Source organism: Nomascus leucogenys, chromosome 3, assembly GCF_006542625.1.
Source record: "Nomascus leucogenys isolate Asia chromosome 3, Asia_NLE_v1, whole genome shotgun sequence".
NCBI lineage: Eukaryota > Metazoa > Chordata > Mammalia > Primates > Hylobatidae > Nomascus > Nomascus leucogenys.
This window is the reverse complement of record NC_044383.1, coordinates 102360833-102388231: the sequence shown is the minus strand read 5'-3', so window position 1 is coordinate 102388231 and position 27399 is coordinate 102360833. Positions and strand designations below refer to the sequence as shown.

The following is a 27399-nucleotide window of genomic DNA, read 5'->3' as shown; positions in this document are numbered from 1 at the left end:
AAGAAAGCTTTCCTGAGTTCTTTTTTATGGGTATGTGAACATAAAAATGGACATAATAGACACTGGGGACTCAACAAAGGGGTAGGATGAGAAGGGAGTGAGAGTTTAAAAATGTATCTATTAGGTACAAAGCTTACTATCTGGGTGATGGGTTTGCTAGGAGCCCAAATTTCACCACTATGCAATATATCAATATAACAAACCTGCGTATGTACCCCTGAATCTAAAATAAAATAAATAAATAAAAGAATTGGGAACTGTTTTCTGTGATGCACTTTTGAACTACTTAGGAAATAAAATGGAGATCTGTAAATTGTTAGTCTATTACCACCATTATGCTTGAATAACTAACAAAGGTACTGGATTGTATATATTATCAATGTGGCTATGATAAATCCAATATGGATAATATTTTTGGATAGCTAGAAAGTGCCAGAACTGAGATTGACTGGTCTCTCTGCTTCTCAGGCCTAGATATCATGTAGACATAATGATCTCAAACTGAAAAAAGGGGAAGAATTTTAAAAATTGAGCAGTGGAAGGCAGAGGGAGATGAAGAGATTCTTTGCCTCCTTCTGTCTGAAGAACATTTGAGAAGACCTGGTGCCGGGTTTTGGATTGAACGGGAAATTAAAGCCCTTTGGCCCTGGTGATGAAAGTCAGTCAGAAAGAGGGCATCCAGTTCCTCTTTCTTTCCACTGGGCTTGAGAAATTAAGTCCAGTTTGTATTTCAGGTAAATAACAACTAAATAGATGTTTGAATCTTAAGGCTGCCTGATTCTTAAATCAAATAAGGTATGTAAGAAATTTATTTTTGTTATTCCAAGTGGCAAAAATGTGTTATTGAAAAAATAATGTGAAATGAAGTCCAAGTAGTGTATTGCATATACAAACAGGGACACTGTGATGTTGAGTGCTGCTCAACTCTTCCTTCCATACTCTTAATTTACATCTGTGGGCCACTGGAGGGCTTTCACTCAAACATGTGCTCCCTCTTGTGGCATGTCAGAAATAACATGCCATCATGTACACAAAACATAGAAGGTTTTTGTTAACTTTGTTTGTTTTTAGTTTTTATGACCCATTAATTCATAAAAAGAAGAATATCTGATTTTAGTTGAAAATAAATGTACAGTTTAAAAGCATTTTTAGTAATTTATGCTATAAATGAAACCACTTCCATACAGTAGCAGTTTTGCTTCATGAACGTCTAAAAATTGACCAAAGCTTAATTTTTCTTAATGGTTTAGGCATCTAGTTTTTATATGGTGATAGTTATACAAAATGTGTTCATGATATAAAAATGAATGAAATAAACACAATCCAATTTAATAAATTATTATTTCTAATTTTAAACCATGTATCTAAAATGATACATGCACATTAGCTGCTTCATAACTATTTATCAGCATCCTGTCAATCATGAAGTCATTTCTAATGCATTTTAGAAACATGCCTTGCATTATATTATTAGAAAATTTGGCACAAGAACTGCAATCTGAGAAACTATTTTGTTGTCTTAAAAGCCTATGCATTGCCGGAATTTTATTTTCCTATTTGTTTCAGCAGAGCAGGGACTTTCTTTCAATCCCCTTTCTCTGCAGAGCTATCTCTTTACCACCTGCAGATGTTTGTAAAAAAGATTTTGTGAAAAGTAAAGTAAGTAGGAAGCACAAGCATAAAAGAAGGAAAAATAAGCAAAAATTATACTTTCATTTTTATGTAATTGTAGTGAACAGCACTTTCTATATATCTGTTGTGTGTATAGTCCCGAACAAAGAGATGATCCACGCCTTAAAGAACTTGTGATTCATTCACAAACCCACCAATTCATTCATCAAATATTTATTTAATGCCTACTAAGTGCCAGTAAGTATTCAGAGGGCTGGACTAAATGGCAAGCGATACAGTTCCTGTGTTGTGAAGCATATGTTCTAATTGGCAGTGAAGGGGAAATGCCAACTAAATGAAAAGAGACACTCATATAGGAAAGATATTAATTTGTTGTGTTACTCTGGTTTTTATAAGTTAAGCAAATGGTCAAAATCAAGGAAAACACTTAATTTTATGTATATAATAATAATGAGTTAGAGTAGAAATGAGGATTGCTTTCTTATGTCTTCAATTTGAAAGAAATCTGAAAGCAGAATTTCATGCTAAGATTATCTTGGTTGGAAGGATAAGGTCATCAGAGCTCCAAATGGATTCTCCCGTTAAGAGTGTTGCAGTTTATGATAATAAACTGCAGCCAAGGTGCTTGGGTTTGGGTTCTTTCTATTACTAGAACTGTGGCTTTAGGCCAGTCACTTAGCCTCTCCATGCCTCAGTTTCCTTTTCAGTAAAATGGAGATAAAAAATAGTACCTACCTCTTAGTGGTGGTGTTTGGATTAAATGAGTTAATGCATGAAAACTGCTTAGAACATAGCCTGGCACATAGCGAGCAACATCAGTATTTGCTATTGTCCTTAGCACTCAAGCCTGAGCAATAAAGAGCCTTCATAGAGCTTGTCCCATGATTGTAGCTTGGCATCCATGGCCTATGAAGAGATTGAGATGATATGATAATTGCCTGTGGGAAGGAAGGAAGAAGATATTGTGTTTGTTCTTTTCTCTCTGAAATTTGTGATGTAGCTTCAACATTTTGTTTTGTTTGTTTGGATAATTTAGTTTGCAAAAAAGTGAGAATTAGGCAAACTAATGGAGCTGCTATCAGGGGTAGAAGGGATGCCCACAGAGCAGAATCCCAGTGTCAACACACATTACTCCATGTATAATCCACCACATTTCCCTGGATGTGCCTTGTCACAATGATGAGTCTCTAGAATTTTCAGATTTCATCTAAATGTTTGTGGTTCAGTTTCTCTTTCAGAAAGTGGAGATCGTAATTTTTCTCCACCACGTTTGAATGTTATGATAACTTTATTTCTGTAAACCTTCTTGCTAGAATCTTAGAAGTAGAGAACTTGAACTGGAGAGATCACCTCATTAAAACACTGTTTTCATAACTGAAGGAATTAAAGGCTAGAGTGTTACTCATCCATGCTAACATGACTAGATGTGAGCAGATAGCTCTAAAACAGGATCTGTTGATATTTTTTGAACATTATTCAGAAGTCACAGTGCTTTCTTTGAAATGTCCTGTATTAATCACTTTTGCCCATAAATCTCAGTGGTTTAATCAAGCTATATGATGGCTGCCGGTTTGGTCATGGCTCGACTGGGCTCTGTCTAAGGTAGACAGGCCTAGGGTAATCTCCGTGTATCTTTCATTCTGGAACTCAGGCTAAAGGAGCTGCTGCTATGTGAGTCATGGGTTTCTCATGGCAGAGAGCAGAAGACTAAGAAGAAGCAAACCAAATTATTTAAAGCTTCTGTGAAGACAGCCGTTTGTCATGGTTGCCCTTACTCAATTCACCAAAGCAAGTCATTTGGCCACATCCTGAGTAAGTGGGTTGGAGAAGAATGTTGCATCTAATTGAGAGTCATGGCAAAAGCTAGGAGAGAATGAATAATTAACCCCATGTTTCACATAAATAGTCCCAGACATAAATTTGTACACATATTAATGGTATAAAAATAGCCTCAAATAACTGTTCCCCCCCACCAAAATGCAACATCACTGTATTGAAAAGTTGTCTACTATAAAATATATGTATAATATAAGCACTTAGCATTCTAATCATAATGATTTTGCTGCTTGTTGGGAGAAAATATTGATACTTTCCTCTTTATCTTTTTTCTTTATCTCAAAATCACCCCAGATTGGAAATCAGAAGCTCTGGGCATCCACTGCGTGAGCCTCAGTTTCATCATCTATAAAATAGTTGTAGCATCAGTCCTGTCTACATTATTGGTTGATGAGAATAATATCTACAGAGTGCTTCCCTTGTGCTAGACACTGTCCTGAACATTTCTACATGTTTTAGCATATTTATATGAAGTAGGTACTATTATTACCACCAATTTACAGTGGAAGAAACTGCGTCATGGAGTAGCTGTCCAAGGTCACACAGCTAGAAAGTAAAGAATCTGAGGTTTATAGCCAGGTGATCTGACTCAGAACTTATGTGGACATCCACCCCATTGTACAATAAAAAACAGTATGTGAAAATTCTTTGCAAACTCTAGTAAAGAAATATAAGATTGAGATCTCATTCATCATTCTTTTAAAAAATAAATGTAGCATTTAAATATTTAAACACATTACTAAAAATTGTAGTTGCAGTGTTTTGCCCTCACCGCTGTCTCTATCCTTGTCTTATATCCTAGTCCCTGAAAGGAAAAGTAACCACCCAAAGAGAGCTCATGAAAGAGCTGGGCTTAGTAATGCCATTTGTGTGGGGTTTTGGAAACAAGTAATTGTAGTTACTATGCATCGAACGCTCACCCTGATTTAGGTGTATTTATTATAATCTTCACCATGATCCTGCAGGGAGTGTTCTTTTTGGCTTTACAGTGAGGAAACTGAGGCTTAGAGAAGATGAATTAATGGATTTGCATGTAAGTAGCAGATCTCATTTCCAATCCAGCTCTCTGTGAGACCACACTCAGGCTCTTCCCCACCATGCTGCCTTTCAAGTACAAGGCTCAGGATGATGTCACGGTAATCGTCAGATGGTATTCCACCCACAAGGATGTGCTTATTGAAGCTTTCTTGAATTGTGATAGAAAAATGCTCTGTGAGGTCTCTAAATTAAGATCTCCAAATGAAGATCTCTAAATTATCACTGAATCGACACATCAAAACAAATTTGTTTCAAAAAGTAGATCAACTTCATTCATTGGGCTTTAGTAAGTTCACAACAGAAGTGGATACTGATCATGTGATTCAAAGTCTAATTCAGAAGCTATTGGAGTTTTTTTTTTTTTTTTTTAATCTCCCCTTAGACTTTGTGTGAATGGGAGAGGGAAACAGGTATAGGATATTTCAACTGAGATTTCAGGAAAAACAAAAACAAAAACAAAAACAAAAAACAAGAGGAATAAACATCAAAACTCATGGAACAGGCCATGTTCTTCTTGGGACTTACTTCTGTAGATTCATTATTAGTGCATCCATTTGTTTATCTACCTATCCATCAAACATGTGCTGAGAACTCTTATTGAGCCAATAGGTTGCAGAGTACAGACATCAAACTATTTGGATTTCAGTCTCAGCTCCATCACTTAATAGTTGAGTGGTCTTGAACAAACTGTTTAAGCCATCTCAGCTCCACTTTCCCATATCAGGACTGATGTGAGAATTCACTGAGATAATGTGTGTGAAGGTCTTGGCACCATGTTTGACGTACAATAAGAGCTCAATAAATATTAGTCATGATGATGATGAGAATGATAATGCTGATTTGAAAATTTCGTGCTAAGTACTAGGATAATAAAGAAGACATGGCATCTACAATCAAAGGGCTCAAAGTCCAGTAGGAGAAGTACAGGGTAAATATATAAGCAATGGTGTGGAATGAATTCAATAACAGAGGTAGATACACAATGGATGCTAAGGACAAAGTGAGCTACTCTGCTTGCTTACACCGGGCGGTTTAATAAAGGAGGAGATGCCTGAGCTGGGCCTTGAAAAATGAATTACCCTGTAATATGTAAATAGAATTATATTCTACTTTAACAGTTTGTGAAAATGCACAGAGATAGAAAACACCATAGTACATTCAGGGAGCAACAAATAAGCATTTAAACCTTGAGGATAAGATGCAGTGGAGAATTCTGTTACGGGGTGTGAACTTTAGGCAGTAGGGAAACACTTGCAGAGCTTTAAAGGGGACAGTAACAAGGTCAGATTTGCATTTTAGAAAGATGATATTGGTGACTGGAAGATGGACAGTGAGGCTGGAGACATGGAAAACAGACCATGAATTACTGAAACACTCTAGGCAGAGAAACAGCAAGGTGGTGGTAGTGCAGAGGACAGATTGATAGAGTATAATGCCCAGCCAGAGGTAAGAAGGCAGGAAGAGAGGAATCCAGCTTTCATGTCTGGGTTTCCGAATAGCAGTGCCATTCATTGAGAGAGAGGAGTCAAGATGGGGAGGACACTTGGGGAATGAGATAATGTGAATTGAAATTTTGTTTTGTATCTGTAAGACTAAGGAAAATGGAGTCATGGTATTAGATGGAGAAAAATACTATAAGAAGGTAATGCGCAACCTAGTATTTCCCTTTAAGAGGTGTCAGTTGTAGAATAGACCTTATCCAAAGCATTATCATCATCTTGTTAAATAGTAGCTCCAAGTTTACTTGCTTTTGGAGCTGTGAGCAGTGCCTTATGATAGCTGCCTAAAAGTACTTGCTGGTTGACAATAGAGGGAGATATGTAGGGATTAAGAATGTGGGCTTCAGAATCTCATTTCCTGGTTTTGAACAATAGCACTCATAGTTATTTGCTCTGTATCCTGGGACAAATTACTTGATCTCTTCATAAACTAGTTTTCTCCACTGTAAACCCCATCAGATTGTTATGAGGATTAGACAAAATATTACATAAAAAAGCACTTAGCACAGTGCTGGCTTAGGTCGGGTGCTCAATACAAATTCAATAGAATTTTTTTTTTTTTTTTTTGAGATAAAGTCTCACTCTATCGCCCAGGCTGGAGTGCAGTGGTGCAATCCTGGCTCATTGCAACCTTCCCCTCCGATGTTCAAGCAATTCTTGTGCCTCAGCCTCCCTAGTAGCTGGGATTAGAGGTGCATGTCACCATGCCTGGCTAAATTTTGTATTTTTAGTAGAGATGGGGTTTCACCATATTGGCTAGGCTGGTCTCAAACTCCTGACCTCAAGTGATCCACCCGCTTCAGCCTCCCAAAGTGCTGGGATTACAGGCATGAACCACCCCACCAAGCCTCAATAGGTTTTATTATTACTCATAAAGAATGCTATGTTTTGCACTGAAAGATGGAGCTGTTGGCCCACCTTTCATTGGAATGTGTACTTTGAGCTGTTTTTCTAGGAATAGTGATGGATAGGACTGAGTAATTCACAGTTGTTCACCCGGTTCACCCCTGAATGAGTAAGGGTCATTAGGAAGATGATTAGCCAGGCTTCAAAGTGCAGGCTGCAACTAAGGGGTGGTTTGTCTTTATGTGAAGTGTTTACTTGTATGTGACCTGACCTACATTTGCACCAAACAATGACAAATAAAAGTAAACAGAGTCTACCCTCTTTAATTGTATTAGTCAGGGTTCTCTAGAGAAACAGAACTAGTAAAGTATGTATATGTGGAAATTTATTTCCACAAAATTGTGGAGGCTGAGAGTTCCCATGATTTGCCATCTACAAGGTGGAGACCCGGGAAGCCTGGCAGTGGTGTAATTATTCAGTCAGAGGCCTCTGAAGGCCTGAGAACTGGGAGAGCCAGTGGTGTGAGTCTTAGAACTCAAAGGCTTGAGAACCAGGAGCTCTGATGTACAAGTGCAGGAAAAGATGGACGTCCAGGAGAGAGAGTGAAGTTGCCCATCCTACCTTTTTTGTTCTATTCAGGGCCTCAATGGATTGTAGGATGCTGGCCCACATTGATGAGGGAAGATCTTCTTTACTAATTCAAATGCTAATCTCTTTTGGAGACATCTTCACAGATACTCCCAGAAATAACACTTTACCAGCTATCAAGGCATTTCTTAGCTCAGTCAATTTGACACATAAAAGTAACCATCACAGTAACCTTTGTCTAATCCTTGTCTGAAATAAACAGCATGGGTCCTCATTAAATATGATGAAATTTCCAAGAAAGAGAGCTATCTGCTTGTAGAAATGAGGATTAATAATTATCAAATTACCAATAGTTTTCTTGCATATGTAGAAACAAGGTGAAAAATGAAATACAATAATCTGCTATGAAAATAAATTAGCTAATACAAAAAATACTCCTTTGTATTTCCAAAGGAGATAAAAATTGATTTCAAGGTATTTTAATTACCGTTTGTTACCTTCCTATATGACTTTCATGTTTACCCTGTTCAACATGTCTACTAATTACTGAAATTGGGTGGGGAAAAAGAGAAGAGGAATTGTGTCCCGAGATTTTCCCTCATTATGGGGAATGCTTTTTGAGAGTTTTTGGAGAGTTTTGAGAGAGAAGGGAAAGGTTTCCCTCAGAAAGCTTTGGAACATGTAACATACTATGAGAAAATAATAAGTTCTTACCTTTTTTTCTTTGATCAAGAAATAGGAAATTAGTAGTTAAAGGTTTCTATTGTTTCTACTATCACTCATATGGCTAGACTTAGATTCCAGCTCTGAAAACAACTAACAGTGTACTTCAGACCTCTAGACTTTGTTTTTCTCATCAGTAAAAGAAAAAAAAATTAAACCATCTTTAAAATTTCTGATAGTTCACATATCATATTCTCTTTTCTCCATTTCTTTTCATTAATAGAATAAGAGAAGTTGTGAAGAATGTCTAGTCTACTACTGTATTGTCTTTGCTGAGGAATCTCTCATAATTCGAAGCCTCAAACCTCCCATAAACAAAAATCCCGGAGAATCAGCCTATTTTATTATTGGCCAGTTCAGTTCATTAGAAATTCTTTCTTATGTTTAGTAAGTGCGCCGTGTCATTTGATTATCTTTTCATTTGTGCATGTATTTCCATATATCTCCAAAAGGTTTTAAGTTAGCATATAATGCTGAAACATAATATAAAATATAGCTAAACATAAAAAAGACAAAATCAATGAAAAAGAACAGAGAAATAGATCGTGCTGAGTCTCTAATAGAAGATAATTATCACAGTTTAGAAATCAGTTTAGCCAGGGGTTCTCTGGCAGATAAGGCAAAAAGGGAAACACATCGTGCTTCTCACTGGTTTATATATAAGAGGAGACACATTATAATTTTAAGCATTAAGTTCAAAGAGAAATGAGTTCATGAGGTCTTTGTGGAAAGAATATCAAGTATCATACCAGACAATGTCTTCAGCAAAATGTGCAGACATTGTCTTTAAGTTGTTAATTCTCATACTGCTTTTCTAAAAAAGCTGGAAGCATTATGTGTATGTTTTTATTTTAAAGGCAGTATAACTTTATTACAGTTGGTTTGGAAAGCAGAGGGAGTAAAACATCCACAAATCTGCCAATCTAACACAATTATTTTCATGTTGGCAAATTTAATCATCTTTGCCCATATGCAATTATGGTTTACACAAGGAACCTCAGCTGGATTCCTTTAGCAATAAAGGGCTCTAGGACATGTGAGCTGCCGGATGTATCCTCACGTTTCCGTATGATATTCTCTTAATTTTGTATCCCACCATTTCACTTAATACATTTTACATGTTTTTCTTGCTGCTAGATAATTTTTACAATTATATAATTTTTAAAAACAACTCTGAATTTTCAGATTTACTACAATTTAACAGTCATTTAATCCTAGAAAAATGCTGCAGTGAACATTCTTGTGCAAATTGCTTTTCCTTTTCTGGGTGGTGAACTGTGTTGTTGTAGTTTCCCCTACAAATGCCTTTATTGAATTCCCTGTTGGTAACTGGTCCATATTAATGGACATTATAAGAGTCAGTTCTTTGCAATTTATTGGTGTATTTACTATTAAGAATGTTAATGATGATATTGCTCATTGTATTTTCTGTGTTTTCCTTATGAGGACATAATGTGAGAAATTTCTCTCTCATTTTAATATCAGAAATATAGTCATGCATGACTTAACAACCAGGATATGTTCTGAGAAATGTGTCATTAGGTGCGTCCATTGTGTGGACATGACCAAGTGTACTCACACAAACCTAGATGCTATAGCCTACTACACACTTGAGCTCTGTGGTATAGCCTGTTGCTCCTAGGCTACAAACCTGTACAGCATGTCCCTAAACTGAATACTGTAGGCAACTGTAACACAATAGTATTTATACCTAAACATATAAGAGACACAGTAACAACATGTTTTAAAATATTAGAAATGTTACACCTGTATAAGCAACTTACCATGAATGTAACTTGCAGGACTCAAGTTGCAGGACTCTGGGTGGGTCAGTGAAGGCCTGTGATGTCAATGTGAAGGCCTGTGATGTTATTGTACTTTATGATAAATATTGTACAGTTAGACTACATTAGATTTATAAAAAATATTTTTCTTTTTTCAATGGTAAATGAACTTTAGCTTACTATAACTTTTTACGTTATACATTTTTTAATTTTAAAAAATATTTTGACTCTTGTAGTAGCAGAGTAAAACATAAACACATTTTACAGCTGTACAAAAATATTCTCTTTTGTTGTGTCTTTATAAGCTTTTTTCTATTTTAAAGTTCTTCTATTTTTTACTTTTTAAACTTTTTTGTCAAAAACAAAGGCATAAACACACACATGACCCTTGGACTAGACAGGGTCAGGATCATCAATATCACTATCTCCCACATCCACACCTTGTTCTACTGGGAGGTCTTTAGGGGCAATAACACCCATGGAGCTGTCATCTCCTATGATAACAGTGCTTTCTTCTGGAATGCTCCTGAAGAACCTGCCTGAGGCTGTTTTACAGTTAAATTTTTTTTTATAAGTAGAAAGAGTATACTCACTGTTTGTTTGTTTTGCGTGTATTTTTTTTTTTTTTTCTGAGACAGAGTCTCACTCTGTTGTCCAGGCTAGAGTACAGTGGTGTGATCATGGCTCACTGCAGTCTTGACCTCCCTGGGCTCAGATGATCCTTCCACTTCATCCTCCCGAGTAGCTGGGACTACAGGCATGTGCCACCACACTCAGCTAATTTTATTCATTTTTTGTAAAGATAAGGTCTCACTGTGTTGCCCAGGCTGGTAGAGTACACTCTCAAATAATAACAAAAAATATAGCATAGTAAATTTACAAACCAGTAACATAGTTGTTAATTATCATTATCATATATTATGTACTGTAAACAACAAACATGTAATAATGCATTGTGCTACAAGTGGTAGCACAACGAGGTCACTAAGCAATAGCATTTTTCAGCTCCACTATAATCTTACGGAACCACCGTCATTTATGCAGGCTGTTGTTGACTGAAACATCTTTATTTGGCACATGACTGTAGTTGTGTGTGTTTGGCACATGACTGTAGTTTGTGTGTAGTTGTGTGTGTTTGTGTTTTGATTAATAGTTTATTAATATTTTCTTCATGGAATTAGGTAACTGAATGTGTTTACTTCTTTACTGTGAGCATGAGGAAGGCACAGTGCCAAATCTGGCCCACATTGCTTGAACGTGGATTGGCATCTGAAGATATCTATGTAAAGCATAATAGGCAAGTTCCTGGAGTCATCGTCCTTTTCTTTACCTTTTGTCTTATTTCCTTCATCTACTTATTTTAAATTTTATTATACTCTGAGGCATTTTATAATTTATGCAAACCTTCAGACATTTTTAGAACAAGGTAGGGATATAACTAAATAAATGCATGTAAATATTTAGATTATTTCCTTAGAGTAAGTTTGGAAAAGTAGATACGCTGGGTCTCATGTCTCATTATATCTTTACCCAGTGAAAGATTTTCTGTAGGAAACTGAGATAATATAATCCAAGTATGTTAATTCCTGGTGATTTATTGCAGATATAATACCAAGGGAGGAGTTAGAGTCCCGAGAGGAATAAAGAATCAAGTTATTTCTTCGAGCATTTCTCTGCAATATCAGATGCTGTAAATGCTGTTTTCATGGGAAGTTGTACTTTTCATGGGAAATTGTAATTTTCAATTAAATTAGCTGGCAAAATATTGAATGTTACAATTATATATTGTTAATTAAAGAGATACTCATTTGCTTTACATACCGGATATATAAACAATAAAATTGACATTCTGTACTGAACACCTAATACCCAGTTTTGATAAGGAGTTGGTTTATTTTCATAAGGGATTGGACTATTGGGGTCTTTAGAATAAGACTAATTTTTCTCAAAAATGTGATCAGCATTTGATCCAATATATAGTTCAGGCTCACAATTTCTATGCTATGCCATGTGGAAGAGATAGTTAATTTTTGCCTACAAAAGTTGTTGATTATTGTCTCTAACTATAAAGTAACCTCAGCTGGGCTTCTTGACCAGTAACAACCCTGACAGGCCCTAGGACCTGGCAGCTATTAGATGTATCCTCAAAAAGCTTTTTTGGTAAGCTTTCTTGAGTCAACTAATATAGACACTTCCTTAATGGATCATGATCTAATTCAATCTACAGTTTAACAGTAAAACTTACTGACCAATGTCCGCAGCACACAGAATTTTCATGGTTGGGAGCCAAGTGCCCTTTGAGACCCACAGGTTGAGTTGTATGCATAAAATGAATCAGCTCTGTTTGTTCTCTTTAGTCTTAGTGGATGTTTTTCCCCAGGAAAGGAGAGAACAACTCTTCTACATGATGCCACTTTAAAATTTAGACAGATGTACTTTCTTCTCTCAAAATAATTCATGCTGGAATCCTACTCTATTTGCTGTAGAAGAGAATTCAGTGTAAAATTAGCATGTGTCTTGAACTGTGTTTTAATGGGAGATACAACATAACAAATCAATTAATGTTATTCACTTATTGGTGTAGAGCTATCTTAGCATGATTTCTGAGGCAGTGGTATAGGGAGAATCATCATGGTTGTCTTTGTAATGGTTTTGAAAAGTATAAACAAATCTTCTAAAAACAAACCAAATAAACAGGAGTTTACAAGTGCAGGAATTTTTGCACACAGAATTAATAGCAATTTCTTAGCTTAATATGCTTGGCAGCCACTGTGTTAAGTTGCTGTTACTCTGTAAGGAGTAGAAAATGTTTCTTTGGAACTGCCTTTCTTTTGCTGACAATGCTATTTGACAATACTGATACTGTGATACAGTATTCATACATTGTACATTAGAAATATCTATCATCCTCTGTGAACAATGACACTCAAAGTATCCCTGTGGGAGTATATAGATAAGATCATTATTCTCATTTTCTAGATAAGGAAACTGAAATGAAATTCCTTGCCTAAGGTCAGAGAACAAATCACTGGCAGAATAAGATTAGGGGAGTGAGTTCTTGATTTTCATTCCTTTGCTCAATCAACGAAGTCATATTGTTTTACTGAGTATGGAAAGAGATTATTATCAGTCAGTAGAAATAAGGCTATGCCCAGATGATGCCAGAAGACCAGCCGAAAAACAAAAATCTGCACAATCAGCCATTTGTTTTTCTGTAAAACACCAAATTAATTGTTATACCAATGTTTTTCACCCAGCCGACTTGACTTTATGTTTGTGACTTGACTTTGTGTCTTGCAGACACAGCCTCTGACTTTATGTTTATGTTTATGTTATATTCCAAAGTTAGTTTCCAGAATTTCTGTCTTTTAAAAATCTAATTTTGGAATATCCTGAATTTCATAATTGTTTAATATGTTCTGAATAATATGTTACCCGTGTGGGATAGAATTGGGGCAGAGTTCTTTGAAAGTGCTTTATGATAAAATCTCACAGTATTCTTTTATATAGTGGCAGAGAAACCCTTTTCTACCTTAAAAGCTCCAAGGTGAGAATTACTTAAGTTTTATGAAAGGACTGCAAAATAAGGCCTTACCATGTTAGAAGAAAGCTGGGCTTCTATATCTGTCACCAACTATATATTACATAAATGCACTTGGGTTTGGCAAATAGGACGGAAATCATCAGACCCCAGCTAGATCTCATAGATCCTCTCCCAAATCAGTTACTCTGGATGTGAGGGTTGCCAAATAATCAGGTGACCTGTGGTATAGTCCATATAGAAGTTAATGTGCAGAATAGCTGAGTTCTTTCAACATGCAACCAACATTTATTGTACTCCTCATACATACTTACCTACGTCTCCACAATATATCCTAATTCTTCGACATGTTCTGCTAGATTAATCAGTTGACAGGTGAAATATTTCTCCCTAGGTCAAACAGCATGTAAACTCAGGATCTTTGATGTTTTAGCTGAGTTCAATCATAATGCCAGCAACTTTATTGATGGATGATTCCAGTTTATTTTAGTTAATCTTATATATTTTTTGCAGCTGAACTACTAAAATACTTAACTAGTACAAACTCATAGTATTTCACAAAAAGAATGGCACAAGCATTCACTTATAGTCTGTAGGAATTGGAATAGGCTCAGTTCAATAATAAAGATCACAAGCCAGAAAAGGAATAGAAAATTCATTTCTCTCTAGTTCTGAGACACCTGAATTCAACCTTCATTAAGAATGACAATTTGCAAGCATATGAACTCACCACTAAGAAATGAAAATACTTTTAAAAAACAGTTTGCATTCTGTATTCGATTATTTATGAATATATGCAATATTGAAAGTGCCTTCATCCTGACTACAATGTATTGAATTTCCCTGATGTAGCTTTTGTGGTCTTATTTTTAAATAATACATATATTCCAGTTTTGTTCAGATTGAGAACTTGAAGGAACCATGTATAAATGCTCATGATGCCAGTAAGAGATGAAAAAAAAATTTCTGCATTATATTTTAAAAATCAAGAAATCAGATATTGACTTGAATGACTATTCTCTAGTAGTGTTTATATCCTGAGGTTTTTTTTTTTTGCCATTTTAAAATAAGATTGCAGGGAAGTCTTGTAAGTCCCGAAAGTATTGCTATAATTACCTATTTAATATTGCAGCAGACATCTCAGAAATTTATATTTCACTTAAAATACAAGAGTTAGTGATATCATTCATTCATTTAGTAGATGTTTATATTAGTGAGCCAAGCTCTATTTATTGGATGAAGACAGCAGAGCCCCTGCCCTCACAGAGATAATTCTACTGTGATAAATACTATCACAATTAAGCAGGTTTATGTGATAGAAAGGAGGAGCTCGAGGGGATAGAGAAGGCTGGCTCTGAGGATTTAAATTGGGAGGAAAGGAAGGGGCCAGATTCTAGAAGATTCACAGGAAAAGCATTCAAATGGGGTTCAAAAGCTCCAAGGTAAGAATTACTAAAGTTTTATGAAAGGACTACACAAAGAGATCAGAATTTAGGGAGAGAAAGCAGTGGTCATCAGAAATCTTTGAATGCTAAGATGGAAACATTTGGAAATTTGGAGATTTTTTAAAAAGCCTACTCTTTTATTTTAATAATAAAGAAATCAAGGCCCATGAGACTGACATGTTTTTGGTTATGTACTAATTAAATTGTAACCTGGGTCTGCCATTTCTCAGTCTGTTGCTTTTTCTGTTAAACAAAATACCTCTCTTTGTGCTTGAAAACTCTAGGTGCTATTGCCAAGCATTGGGTTTTACAGTTTAGAATTTAAATCTGCATCATAAAGATCTGGCAAATATTTATTTAGGCTTTCTTTATATAATTAGCAGCAATCTCCAAAGCCATATTTATCACTGTGATTTGCATCCCTTATTAAGAAAATCACAAAGCACACTTTAACCCCTCTGCTATCTATTTACTTTAGTCTCTAGCTTGGAGACTATTAGATCTTTTGTGGTGCACTATGAAGGAATTTGTAAGTTTGTGTTTAATTTCCACATAGTCCATTTCAATTTGGAGCTAGTAGATAGTTCATCTTGTTTATAAAAGGGGAATTCTTTTTATTGCTTCCCATCATTTCCAATTGCAGACCTATTGGCTTGCTAGACATCTCAGCTTTAATTTATGGACTTCTCTTTTTGATAGATGTCAAGGCTTGAACATGTAGGCCAAGAATTTATATAAATAGCAAGTATATTTTATATTTAGATATCCTTCTACTTCTTATATTTTTATAACTTTGTGGAGAAATGAATTGGGACTAACATGATATTGTTTGACTTTTTATTGGCTTTTTATTTTTATTTTTTTTCTGAGACTGTGTCTCGCTCTGTTGCCCAGGCTGAATTGCAGTGGCACAATCTTGGCTCACTGCGACCTCTGCCTCCCGGGTTCAAGCAGTCCTCCTGCTTCAGCCTCCCGAGTAGCTGGAATTACAGACACATGCCACCATACCCAGCTAATTTTTTGTGTTTTTAGTAGAGACAGGGTTTCGCCATGTTGGCCAGGCTGGTCTTGAACTCCTGTCCTCAAGTGATCTGCCCGCCTTGGCCTCCCAAAGTGCTGGAATTACAGGCGTGAGCCACCATGCCCGCCCCTTTGTTGGCTTTTTTTTTTTTAATTTTTAAAAATTATACTTTAAGTTCTGGGATACGTGTGCAGAATGTGCAGATTTGTTACATAAGTATACACGTGCCATGGTGGTTTGCTGCACCCATCAATCCATCATCTACATTTGGTATTTCTTCTAATGCTATCCCACCCTTAATCCCCCATCCCCCAACAGGCTCCAGTGTGTGATGTTCCCCTCCCTGTGTCCATGTGTTCTCATTGTTCAACTCCCATTTATGAGTGAGAACATGCGGTGTTTGGTTTTCTGTTCTTGTGTTAATTTGCTGAGAATGATGGTTTCCGGCTTCAGGAATATATTATGAGCTAAGCTCTATATCCTGATAGAAGTCCTCTATTTGATGATTATTATATAGGGCAATTAACACTGGCCTAAGAGTCATAGCCAGTAGGAATGGTAGCTTGACAAATCAGAGTGCAAGGATGTGTTCCAGAAACACAAAAAAGTTTAAGAAAATGATATTGCTCTTGAAGGAATTAAATGGATGCTTGCCTTTTGTATTTTAATGTAAAGGAAAACATTAAAATGAATGAATGATATTACTGCTGAAAGTAAAACATTTTCCTGAACACAGATGACATAATATTATTGTCATGAACTGGAGGTGTGTCTTATTAGACATTTAGATCTGCTATGTGAAATCTGCTGGTTATAGAGCATCTTAGAGTCACAAGGCCCCAAGTTGAATCCTGGCAGTGCCATCTACTCACTTTTATGAATAACAAAATGGACCTAATAACTACCTTATATAACTGTTATAAGATTACAATAAAATAATGTAAAACAGTGCTTAGCATGGTGTTTGGGTCAATACGTGTGAATATAACAATGTTAAAATGGAGTTTTTGATTGAGGTCATTAAGACACAGTAGAAGTAAAATTTCAAAGTCAGATCTCCATACTCACAGTTGACAAAGGAATCGGTCAAAGATGGGTATGGCTGCTCTTGGATCTCTCAGCCTGTTAATAATTTAGAAAGGATACAAGGAGTGGAATGGAGGAATAATTTGCTGATGGCATTTTGCCTTTGAAGAAAGCTGTTGGCACACTATGGGACCCCCTTTATTCCTGGGCTAATGATTGGGACCCCAAACCTAGTGAGAGGGCACTTCAGAAAGGCCACTCTGAGAGCTAACTTTCCACCCTCTGCAGTTGGGAGGATAGAACACAGGTGCCTGACTCAGGTTGAGAAGGCGAAAGCATCCTGTGGAAGTAGAATAGAGGTGACTTAGGGCACCAGCCTCTGTCTCCTCCTAGTAATTGTCAGGGCAAGGGATGTGTAAATATTATCTCAGGACCATAAGTGGGTCTCCTAATAAGCAAAAGTGCCATGGCACTGTAGATGGACAGTCTGGAGGAGTTTTGGGTTTTGCCCAAGAAAGCTTCTGCTGGAGGATAAGAGGAGACCTATAAGGGAGAATGTGGTGGGAGAACTGCCCAGGAAACAGAAGCTGAGAGGAGATTGGGTGCAGGCATCGTAGAAATGTCTGCATCTTAGCAACTGCAGTGAGGGTTCCTTTAGAGATGGGGAAGCCCCAAAGGGCCTGCGTGAGTGTCCCAGAGAGGAGTTGGCTTGAGTTTCTGCCAGCAGGCTCGGAGTGGGAAGTCGACTGAGTGTGGCCTTCTCAACCTTTACTCCCTCTTCTCTCTGCTCTTAGTCAAGATGCTCAGAACCCAGCTGGGAAGGAAAAGTGGGGGAGCAGCTATAGTAGAGAAACAGAGAGGAAGCCGCCCATACCGTGTTTCCATTGCTGCCTTTTGCCTGAAGCGGGCCAGAGCTGGGGAAGGAGAGAAGATTTGACATCTGATCATGTAGAGTAGAGTGTTTTGGTTATCATTTGGGACTGGGCATCTAGGCTTGAATTGAGACTGTGTTTGTTATTTTGATTGGAAGTCAGACTGTCTAATACCCAAAAGTGGGCAAGAAAACTTTGCTGGAGCTTTCATCTAGGGACAGGGGAGTGTTATTCTCACAGATTACAAATTAAAGACCACTGGGAAGAACATGAAAGGTGTATGCTTTAATTATTAGTTGTGCTTCTCTGCTGTATTGTTTGCATTATTGTGGTTGATGCTGTGTTAGAAAGGTTACCTTCAAATTCAGTGTTGTACACCTAAAGTCTTGATTTTTGTTTGATATTTCCCTGCACTTTTCTGGCTTATAGCAAATACTCCTATACTGCACGTCAGCTCAGTTATTTAGGAGGGCATTTTGTAGCCAGGTTTCTCACAGTGCTTACTAGAAAACTTATTTGCTTAAAGTTAATATTCTACTTGTATGTTACTGAGAATTTTTATATCCAAGGTGAAAATTAGGTAACATTTACTTTGATAACCTTCTATACTGAAATAATACAGCATGAACCATAATATAGCAGTTTGGAGATTCAATGTCCCATTTGTTCATAAACAGAAGCAAAACACTGACATTTTAAAAGTATTCTTTTAAATTGAAGTGTGATACACATAATAAAAGTACACAATTCATAAGAGTTTAGTTTGGTGAGTACAAAGTGAATTCACCCAGGTAACCAGCACCAAGTTAAGAAAGAGAATTAGGTTAACATCCCAGTCACTGACCCCCTCATATCAATAGTTTTGCTTGTTTTTGTTATTTATTTATTTATTTATTTTAGAGACAGTCTTGTTCTGTTGCCCAGACTGGACTGGAGTATGGTGGCACAATCGATCATAACTCTCTGCAGCCTTGACCTTCTGGGCTGAAGTGATCCTCCTGCCTCAGCCTCCCAAGTAGCTGCGACTACAGGTGTGTGCCACCAATCCTGGCTAATTTAAAAACAATTATTATTATTAGTATTATTTTTTGTTGAGACAGGGTCTACCACCATTGCCTAGACTGGCTTGCAGACCTGGCCTCAAGCAATTCTTCCATCTCACCTCCTAAAATGCTGTGACTAAAGGCGTGAGCCAACACGCCCAGCTCAGCTTTGCTTTTTAATAATGAGATTATATATTTGAGTTTGCGAGATTCATTCACATTGTTATGTGTAGCTGCAGTTTTTGTTTATTTACAAATCTGCATTCCACTAGGTGACAGTTTTTTAGCTAATTCGATTGTTTTTTAGTTGATAGACATTTGGATAGTTCTGTTTATTGGTTGATGAACATTTGGATTGTTTCCAGGTTTAGACCCTTACAAATCAGGCAAGTAAAAACATTCTTAAACACATGTTTTGGTGAATATATTTTGCACTTTTATTGATTTTATGCTTAGGAGTGGAATTACTGTATGACATGTATGACTATGTTCAACTCTAGTAGATAAGGAAAAACAGTTTTCCAGAGTGGTGGTAAAAATTACTCTTCCATCAACTGTGTGTAGGAAGTCACTCCACTTCCTTGTTAATACTGTCTTTTTTCATTTTAGCTTTTCTGGTGTGTGCCAATTCCTGTTTTTGAAAAAAAAAAATTTGTCCTAGCTATTGGCATGCCCTCAGTAAACCTCCATATGGGAAGTGGGATGTCTTCTTTCCTTTCATAAGAGCATTGCACCAGCCTGACTAATCACTGAAGCATAAAGTTATATATTTAGCAAGGAATGCAGAATAGCATTCTGGTGGTAAATGCTGCCCAATACTTATCAATAACTTTGCTAAGTGAAAGCATAGGTATAAAGTGCATTAGTCAATATTTTGAATGTAAGTGCAGAAATCCCTATTCAAAATAGTTTAACCAAAAAGGTAATTAATTGACTCTTGTAGCTGAAAAGCCAGGCTTGGCTGGCTCCTGGGATTAAGCTTCACTTTCCAAATCAAGACTGCCTCCCACTGGGCTGCTTCTCTTCTCAGGCAAGCTTGCTTCCTGTCTGGAGGCAAGGATTCTGCCAATAGCTCCAAACTCCCATAAGTAAACCAAAACCAAAACAACAGCCACAGCAACAAAACTCTTCCTGTCTTTCTGGAACTATCAAGTCCCGGAATTGGGGTTCCTTGGCTCTTATTGCACTAATTATGTCTTCTTCGGCTCCAGGTGGCTGCCAGGTCCCTCTGGACCACATGCTTTTAGAGAAGCAACAATTCTCTGAGGAAAATTGGGGGTGCTGTTACCAGAAGAAGGGTCAATGGTAGGTGGGCGGCAACAGTAACAAAATAGCCACTGCAAGCCAGACTAGGTAAAAATAACACAGTCTAGTTATTCCTGTAGGTCCTACAGGACTTACCCTTGCATGAAGCAATACTGCTGGAACGTTGCATATGTGGACTGCATCATTTTAGGCTCTGTGGAATTGCTTTTATTGAACTGTGTTAGGACATTCTGTTACCAGCCTGCATTGAGGTACAATATAATGAACAGTCCTGTGGAATTCTATGCATTATTGTAAGACGGTATTGAGCACACCGTTTATTTCCAACGCCACATTATAGGATTTCATGGGAGAAATTTCTCCCTGGTCTCTGCACCAGGAAGAGTCAAACTGTTTCTAAAAACCTTTCATGATTTTCTCTTATGGATACTGTGATTCCTCAAAATGGTAAGGTTTCCTTCTTTGCATTGCTAGAGTGATAGAGTCAATTTTATGGCTTGTTTTAATCAAGTATACTAGGCTTGGAAGCATGGATTCTTTTAGTGCTAGCCTCACCCCTTTATTTTTATATTTCTTTCAGTATTATTTCCCAGTTCTCACACTGTCTTTTTTGTTCTATATCCTTTGTAAACTTTCTTAAATCTTTTCTGAGACAAAGTTGAGAAATACATATAATTTTATATAGATTTCATTTTATGCATTGAAAATGTCACCACAAAGTAAATAAATCTGCTTGGTTTTGGCAAGAAGTTTATTAACAGGAATTATTTTGGGTTCCAGTTTTAGATGGAGCAGTTGTAAAACACTACAGAATTAAAAGACTGGATGAAGGGGGCTTTTTTCTCACGCGGAGAAGAACCTTTTCAACACTGAACGAATTTGTGAGCCACTACACCAAGACAAGTGACGGCCTGTGTGTCAAGCTGGGGAAACCATGCTTAAAGGTGAAAATGCTTTCAAGCCATGTTTTTTTTCCATTGAAGTTAACTTTTTTCCTTCAGATATCAGTTCAGGAAAAAAAATTGTCATTTTATTACCTGAGGTGGGTATAGGCAAACCATGACCCATGAACTCACACTGACGTATGCTTGTTTTGTAAATAAGTTTTATTTGCACAGATGCTCATTCATATGCGAGTTTTCTTTGGATTCTTTGGTACCATAACAGCAGAGTTTAGAAGCTGCAACAGAGACCATAGGGCAGGTGGTAAACTAGAATATGAGTTCTAGGAGGGCAGGGGTCTTGCTTGTTTTGTTTATAGAAAAGCACCTAGTCAATTCTTAAAACAATTTTACTTACTAAATGAATGAGTAAATAAATGAATGAACAGATAAAGAAATGAAAAAATGAGTTTGAAAAATATAAAACATTTAATTATGCAAAAATAGATGATACATATAAAAAAACTATAGCCAAAGAGTTTGGGAAGGATTTGTGGGTGAGACGGAACTTCAGCTGGGCCTTGAAAATGAGAGGATTTAGCTAGGTGAAGAGGTAGACAGAAGTCATTCCAGACCTGAGTGAGGATGGCGTCAGGTATGGGATCAGACAGGTGGACAACGAGGTGCCTGACTTCCCAAGATTTGGAAGATCAATTTGAAGAGTTAACAAATGCAGATTCTCCCACCATACTTTTTGTTTTTGAAGTAATTATAATATGGTTTACAATATTTTGTTTTAAAAAGTTTTATTTAAAAGTACCTAGACTATTATTTTCAACAAAATAATATTAAATCTACTTTTTTTTTTAACAATTTCTTTTATTATTCTATGAGACAGATCCAGGTCCCAGCTCCATTTGATTTGTCGTATAAAACCGTGGACCAATGGGAGATAGACCGCAACTCCATACAGCTTCTAAAGCGATTGGGATCTGGTCAGTTTGGCGAAGTATGGGAAGGTCTGTGGAACAATACCACTCCAGTAGCAGTGAAAACATTAAAACCAGGTGCGAAAACAATAAAGGTTAAATGGCATATGTGAATTTTTATGAGCTCAATTTAACACTGTAAATATCTAAGAGGTCATAGGGTGGCTAATACTGGCAGCAAGCAGGTGTTGTGGTAATTCTCTCTAGCCCAGGTGACGCCAACCTATGGATAAGGCATTAAAATATAAAAACAAGAACACACTTCCTGGTTCAGCTGAGTCTTAAAATATCGCTGATTCTGAAGAGTCTGACAACTCATCTCTTATCTGGAGTTAGGATTCAGTCTTCCAATGTCCTTCTTCCCATTTTGTTCCTAACCTTATTTAGCAGATACTGACTTAGCTGAAAATATTTAAAAAATCAGAAGGAATCTTGATACTATTCAGGGAACAACTATTTTTAAAAGTATTAATTTTTATGGTTAAAAGGCAAACTGGTCCATCTAAAGAAACTTGTATTTGAAAATGTAGGAATTTTTTTCCCTTCCATCTTCCTTTTTCCTGTGATGGCAAGTAAAATCATACTGAAATCAGTATTTATTCAGCCAGGCTTTATTCCCTCCATTTTAAAGAGGGACTAAGTACCTTTCCAAATACTTTCTAGTCATATGATCTTGAGCAAATTTTTGAACTCTGTGCTTCAGTTTTGTCATTTGTAAAATAGAGAGAATAATAAGGCCAACCAAGAAGATAAATTAGGTCATTAGTGGAAATGCTTTGTATAGTGCCTGGTTCACAGTAAGTGATGGATAAAAACTATTATTATAATAATGAAAAAGTCAGCAAATGGCATAGCTGGGATTTGAACCCACATTAATTACTATTGCATCATGCCCCATGGAAGTGACAGTCTATAAAAGTGCAACATTGCTATAGTAGCCTCATATATACCTTTATTACAGAGGTAAGAATAAGCAACATAGGCTAGATTGTAGTTTTCTGGGAGACCTGCATTATTTACCTAGCCCAGAATTCTTAGAGGTTTGGTAAACCTCCTGGTGGCAGAACCTGAGCACTTGGGATTTGTTGGCTAGCAGCATAGGGTAACACTGTGGTTCCCAAACTGTGTGGCAAGGCTCATGGGGGCACCACGGTGAATTCACAAGAGTGCTGTGGAATACTTAAAAGTTTTGAAGTCAACATTCTGAATATTGTACAAACTGCTACCTTGAAGTAGTTCATGGTTTCAACTTTAGAACAACATTCCTTTTGTTGACATCATATCTTTGTGAAGCTGGGTTTTTGATAGTTGCTATGGTCAAATGCAAAATCCACACAAAAATCAATATGGACCAGAAAATGGGGGTAGCAGTGCTTAATCTGATTCTAAGATTGGAGAAGTTGTGCAGTGTCCCAGGGATGCATATATCACTTTAGTAAGCACTTGTAGTTAAGAATTAAGTGAAGAATTATCTTTTCCTTTCAATTTACATATGTTATTTTTTCAAATGGCTATTAAATTGTTAAGATAAATACTTCTTAACTTGTTTGGATCTAACCCAGTAATCAAAATAACTGTTAGTTTTTTTTATTTTCACTTAGAGTCATCATGAAAAAAGTTATGGAGACACTAAAGGTTCCATGAACTGAAAACGTTGGGATCCTCTGGTGTAACAAGAGAATAGTGTCAAATTTGATATAAGATAAATCTGTGTTTAAACCTGGTCCTGCCCTCTGTGACTTTGGACAATTTTTTAACCTTTTGGAATCTTCTCATCTGGAAGTGGGAATCATAATAGTTCCTAATTTCTAGGGTTTTATGAGGACAAATGGAGTCAATGGAGTCAATGTACGTAAAGTATATGCAGCAAGTTCTTAATAAATGTTAGCCTCCATGGGGCTGCTGACAGATGTGTCCACTGAAGTGCAAATTTACTAGTGCAGGAATTCAGTTTCAGCATTTTCATCTGCCAGATGAAACAAGAGACAGGCATTTTAAAGTGGCCAGATGCTATATAAGTGCTCCAGGTTAGGACATTCTATTCTAGCACCTGAGATTTTCACAATCACTGTGTATATGCTTTTAGACCCTAATCTTGTTAATAAATGGTGGCTAAATTTTATTGTCCAATCTAATAATTCTTTTCTAAGAAAAGGCAGCTAGCTAGCCTTCCTAACATTGTTCTCTAAGGAAGCCCTTTGGGAAGTCAAAAGACAACAAAAAAGTCAGATTTCTCATGTTAAAAAAAGAAACACGATAGCTTTCTCTCCAACAGGAATAATTATTATTGACTTACAGTGTAATAGCCACAAACAGCTTTAGTGATTGGTTAAATGTCTTCACTTCACTGGGGCCATTAATCAATCTTAGCAGCTATTTATTGCTGAGCAGGCTACTACGAAATAAAGACGAGCCTGAAATGAACTCCCACAGTAGCTTTGACAGGCAAAAATTAATATTTAATGTTACATTACTAGCTGAGGTGAGATTGGGTGTCCTTTACTCTGCAGCTGGTGAGCTATAACCAGCATGGCCATGAAGGAGTGCTCTGAAACAGTCTTCACCTGCAGAGGCTTCTGACCTACTGTGATTTCAGTTCTTGTGCATAGTCTGATTTGGGAATGAGTTTGAGTGTCCTTCATTGCTTGAATCTGATGGCCACACAACACAGAAATTTCATTAACATAAATATATATTGTATATATAATTTTCTTTTTCTTTTCTCCTTCCTACCTTCCTTCCTTCCTTCCTTCCTCCCTTCCTTCCTTCCTCTCTCTCTCTCTCTCTCTTTCTCTCTTTCTCTCTTTCTTTCTGACAGAGTCTCAGTCTGTTTCCCAGGCTGGAGTGCAATGGTGTCATCTCAGCTCACTGTAACCTCCACCTCCTGGGTTCAAGTGATTCTCCTGCCTCAGCCTCCTGAGTAGCTGGGATTACAGGCACCTGACACTACGCCCAGCTAATTTTTATATTTTTAGTAGAGACATGGTTTCACCATGTTGGCCAGGCTGGTCTCTTAACTCCTGACCTCAAGTGATCCGCCTGCCTTGGCCTCCCAAAGTTCTGGGATCACAGGCATGAGCCACCATGCCCAGCCTAATTTTCTGTATGGTTATCATAATTACTGCTACCACTGGAAGCTTCTTTTTTAGGGGGTGGTAGTGGGGGGAGTCCCCACTATATTATATTTAACCATAGGCCAAACTAGTTGTAACAATTAAGAACAAAGTCCCTTATTATAGTTTAGGTGTCTCTTATTCTCAGCTCCATTTTGTGACTATGATTCCAAATTTTAATCCTGTTTGTGTGGAGTAAACTAATGGTAGAGATGGAATTGATGGAGCTCAGAAACATGTAACGGAAAAGAGAATCAGCCATTTTCGCCTATTCTCTCTCTTTAAGTCCTTGTCCCTTTTCTTCCTTAGCCTATGAAATATACCTACAGCTTCTCTGTTTGGTTTTTCCAAGACTATGCCTATCAATGATAATATAAATAATGATCAACAGTCACTGAATACATACGTGCAGGCATTGCTATTATCTTGGTAATGATCTTACAATGTCAGTAAAATTATTAGCCATGTTTTACAGATGAAGAAACTGAAGTTTAGAGAGGTTTGATAACTTGCTCAAGATCACACAGGGCACTAGTGGCAGAGAGTTGAGATTTGTCCAGAATGCAGACTCTGATCAGTCTAGTTCTGAACTTCTGGGATCTCAAAGGGGAGACTGCGCAAATGTTTTATGTGAAATGATGTGCAGGTCACATGTAACTAACTCAACTTCACATTAATAAACAAGTCACAGTGTTGCCTTAGAATGTCAAAGCTTATCCATGTCTGGGTTTAAATATCAGTTGTAAAGTCTTCAACATCGAGAGGATGATGAATGTAGTAGTCTCTTTGAGCATCAATGGAAACCATATTTGCATTATTCATAGTGAATACTAAGATGTGAAATGACAGTATTCCTTTAATTACAGTAATGCCTCTGAAACATCATATTCTAAAAGAAAATATTTTAAAATTACTGATGAAATGTAAACTCCGGATAATCTTCCTCCTCTTAAATTTTATTTGATGTCAACTACTTGACACCTTGCATGGTGAGTCAGGGTGGATCCATTAAAATACAATTTAATTGCAGACAAGTCTTCTAAATAGGCCTTAATATTGTCTCTCCTCCATTTGGCCATGCTATTAAGGCTCTGACTGTGGAAGCAGATAGTACAGGAGAAAATATTAAATATCAGTTTCAAGTTGAACATACAAAACATGTGAAAAAAAACCCCATTAACTTTTGAGGATGGTCTTGGACGTTTTCCACTTGGTCTACACACTATGTTCCTACAGAATTAAAGACAAAACTATGGCAGAATGTCACTGTTTTAGGACTTTTGTCCAGCTGTTCCCACAGTGGGCACCAAGGACAGGGCAGCTATCAGTCTCTGGTTGCAGTAATTAAATATTCAGTGACCTTCAGTGCTCATGTTCATAGAATGTTTTCCTTTTGTGTTAAGATGCCTTGTTTTATCAGTTAGATTGTCAGTCTCTCCTTTGTCCTTCATTTTTCATGTAGACCTGAATCAACCTCTCTTCACCTACAGGTCATAACATATAAACCGTATACTCCTGATGCACCAACACATCCAGTTATTAGGTTGCTCTGGCTGAACTCATTCTCTTCTTGATAACTCTGAAGATTTGTGATACTGATGCTCTTACTCTACTGAGAAGCAGGAGGCAATCTTGATGATTCCCACCAGGCTGCTGTGAGGATAGGAATGCCTCAATAACATAAAGTGATTTCTCCCTCTTCTTGTTTCAGGTTCGATGGATCCAGATGACTTCCTGAGGGAGGCACAGATAATGAAGAACCTAAGACATCCAAAGCTTATCCAGCTTTATGCTGTTTGCACTTTAGAAGATCCAATTTATATTATTACAGAGTTGATGAGACATGGAAGTCTGCAAGAATATCTCCAAAGTAAGCTAAAGACTTAATACAAGGAAAAAAAAAGAGGAATTTAGTTTAGCTAGTCCTATAAATGTCAATTTAGCAAGCCTTCTGTAACCGAAAGGATATTTACTATGTGTATGTCTGTGAGAATTAATGTCTTAACATTGAATGGCTCAACTACTATTTAATAGGTTTTATATTGTATACTCAAAAGGTGGAAAATATTTATGCAGTGGAAGAGAAAAGTATTCACAACAGATATATTAGGGTAATTGAATGTAACGTGGGAAATTAAAGAATGGATGTTTAGCATGATGCTTTGCATGATGCTTTATTTCCTACACTAATTGAACATTATCAGTTATGGACCAATATTTTCTATGGCACAGAATTCGGGGATATGGAATACATTT

At 36.9% G+C, this 27399-nt stretch overlaps 1 protein-coding gene across 1 annotated transcript in view; it reads left to right on the top strand.

The window, feature by feature from the left end:
- FRK (fyn related Src family tyrosine kinase) overlaps positions 1 to 27399 on the top strand; it is a 105353-nt gene that overhangs the window by 62718 nt on the left and 15236 nt on the right. Inside the window, exons 3-5 of the mRNA XM_003255598.3 lie at positions 20941 to 21104; positions 21940 to 22108; positions 26855 to 27013. Coding sequence (XP_003255646.1) covers positions 20941 to 21104; positions 21940 to 22108; positions 26855 to 27013 — 492 coding nt within the window. The remainder of the gene's footprint in view (positions 1 to 20940; positions 21105 to 21939; positions 22109 to 26854; positions 27014 to 27399) is intronic.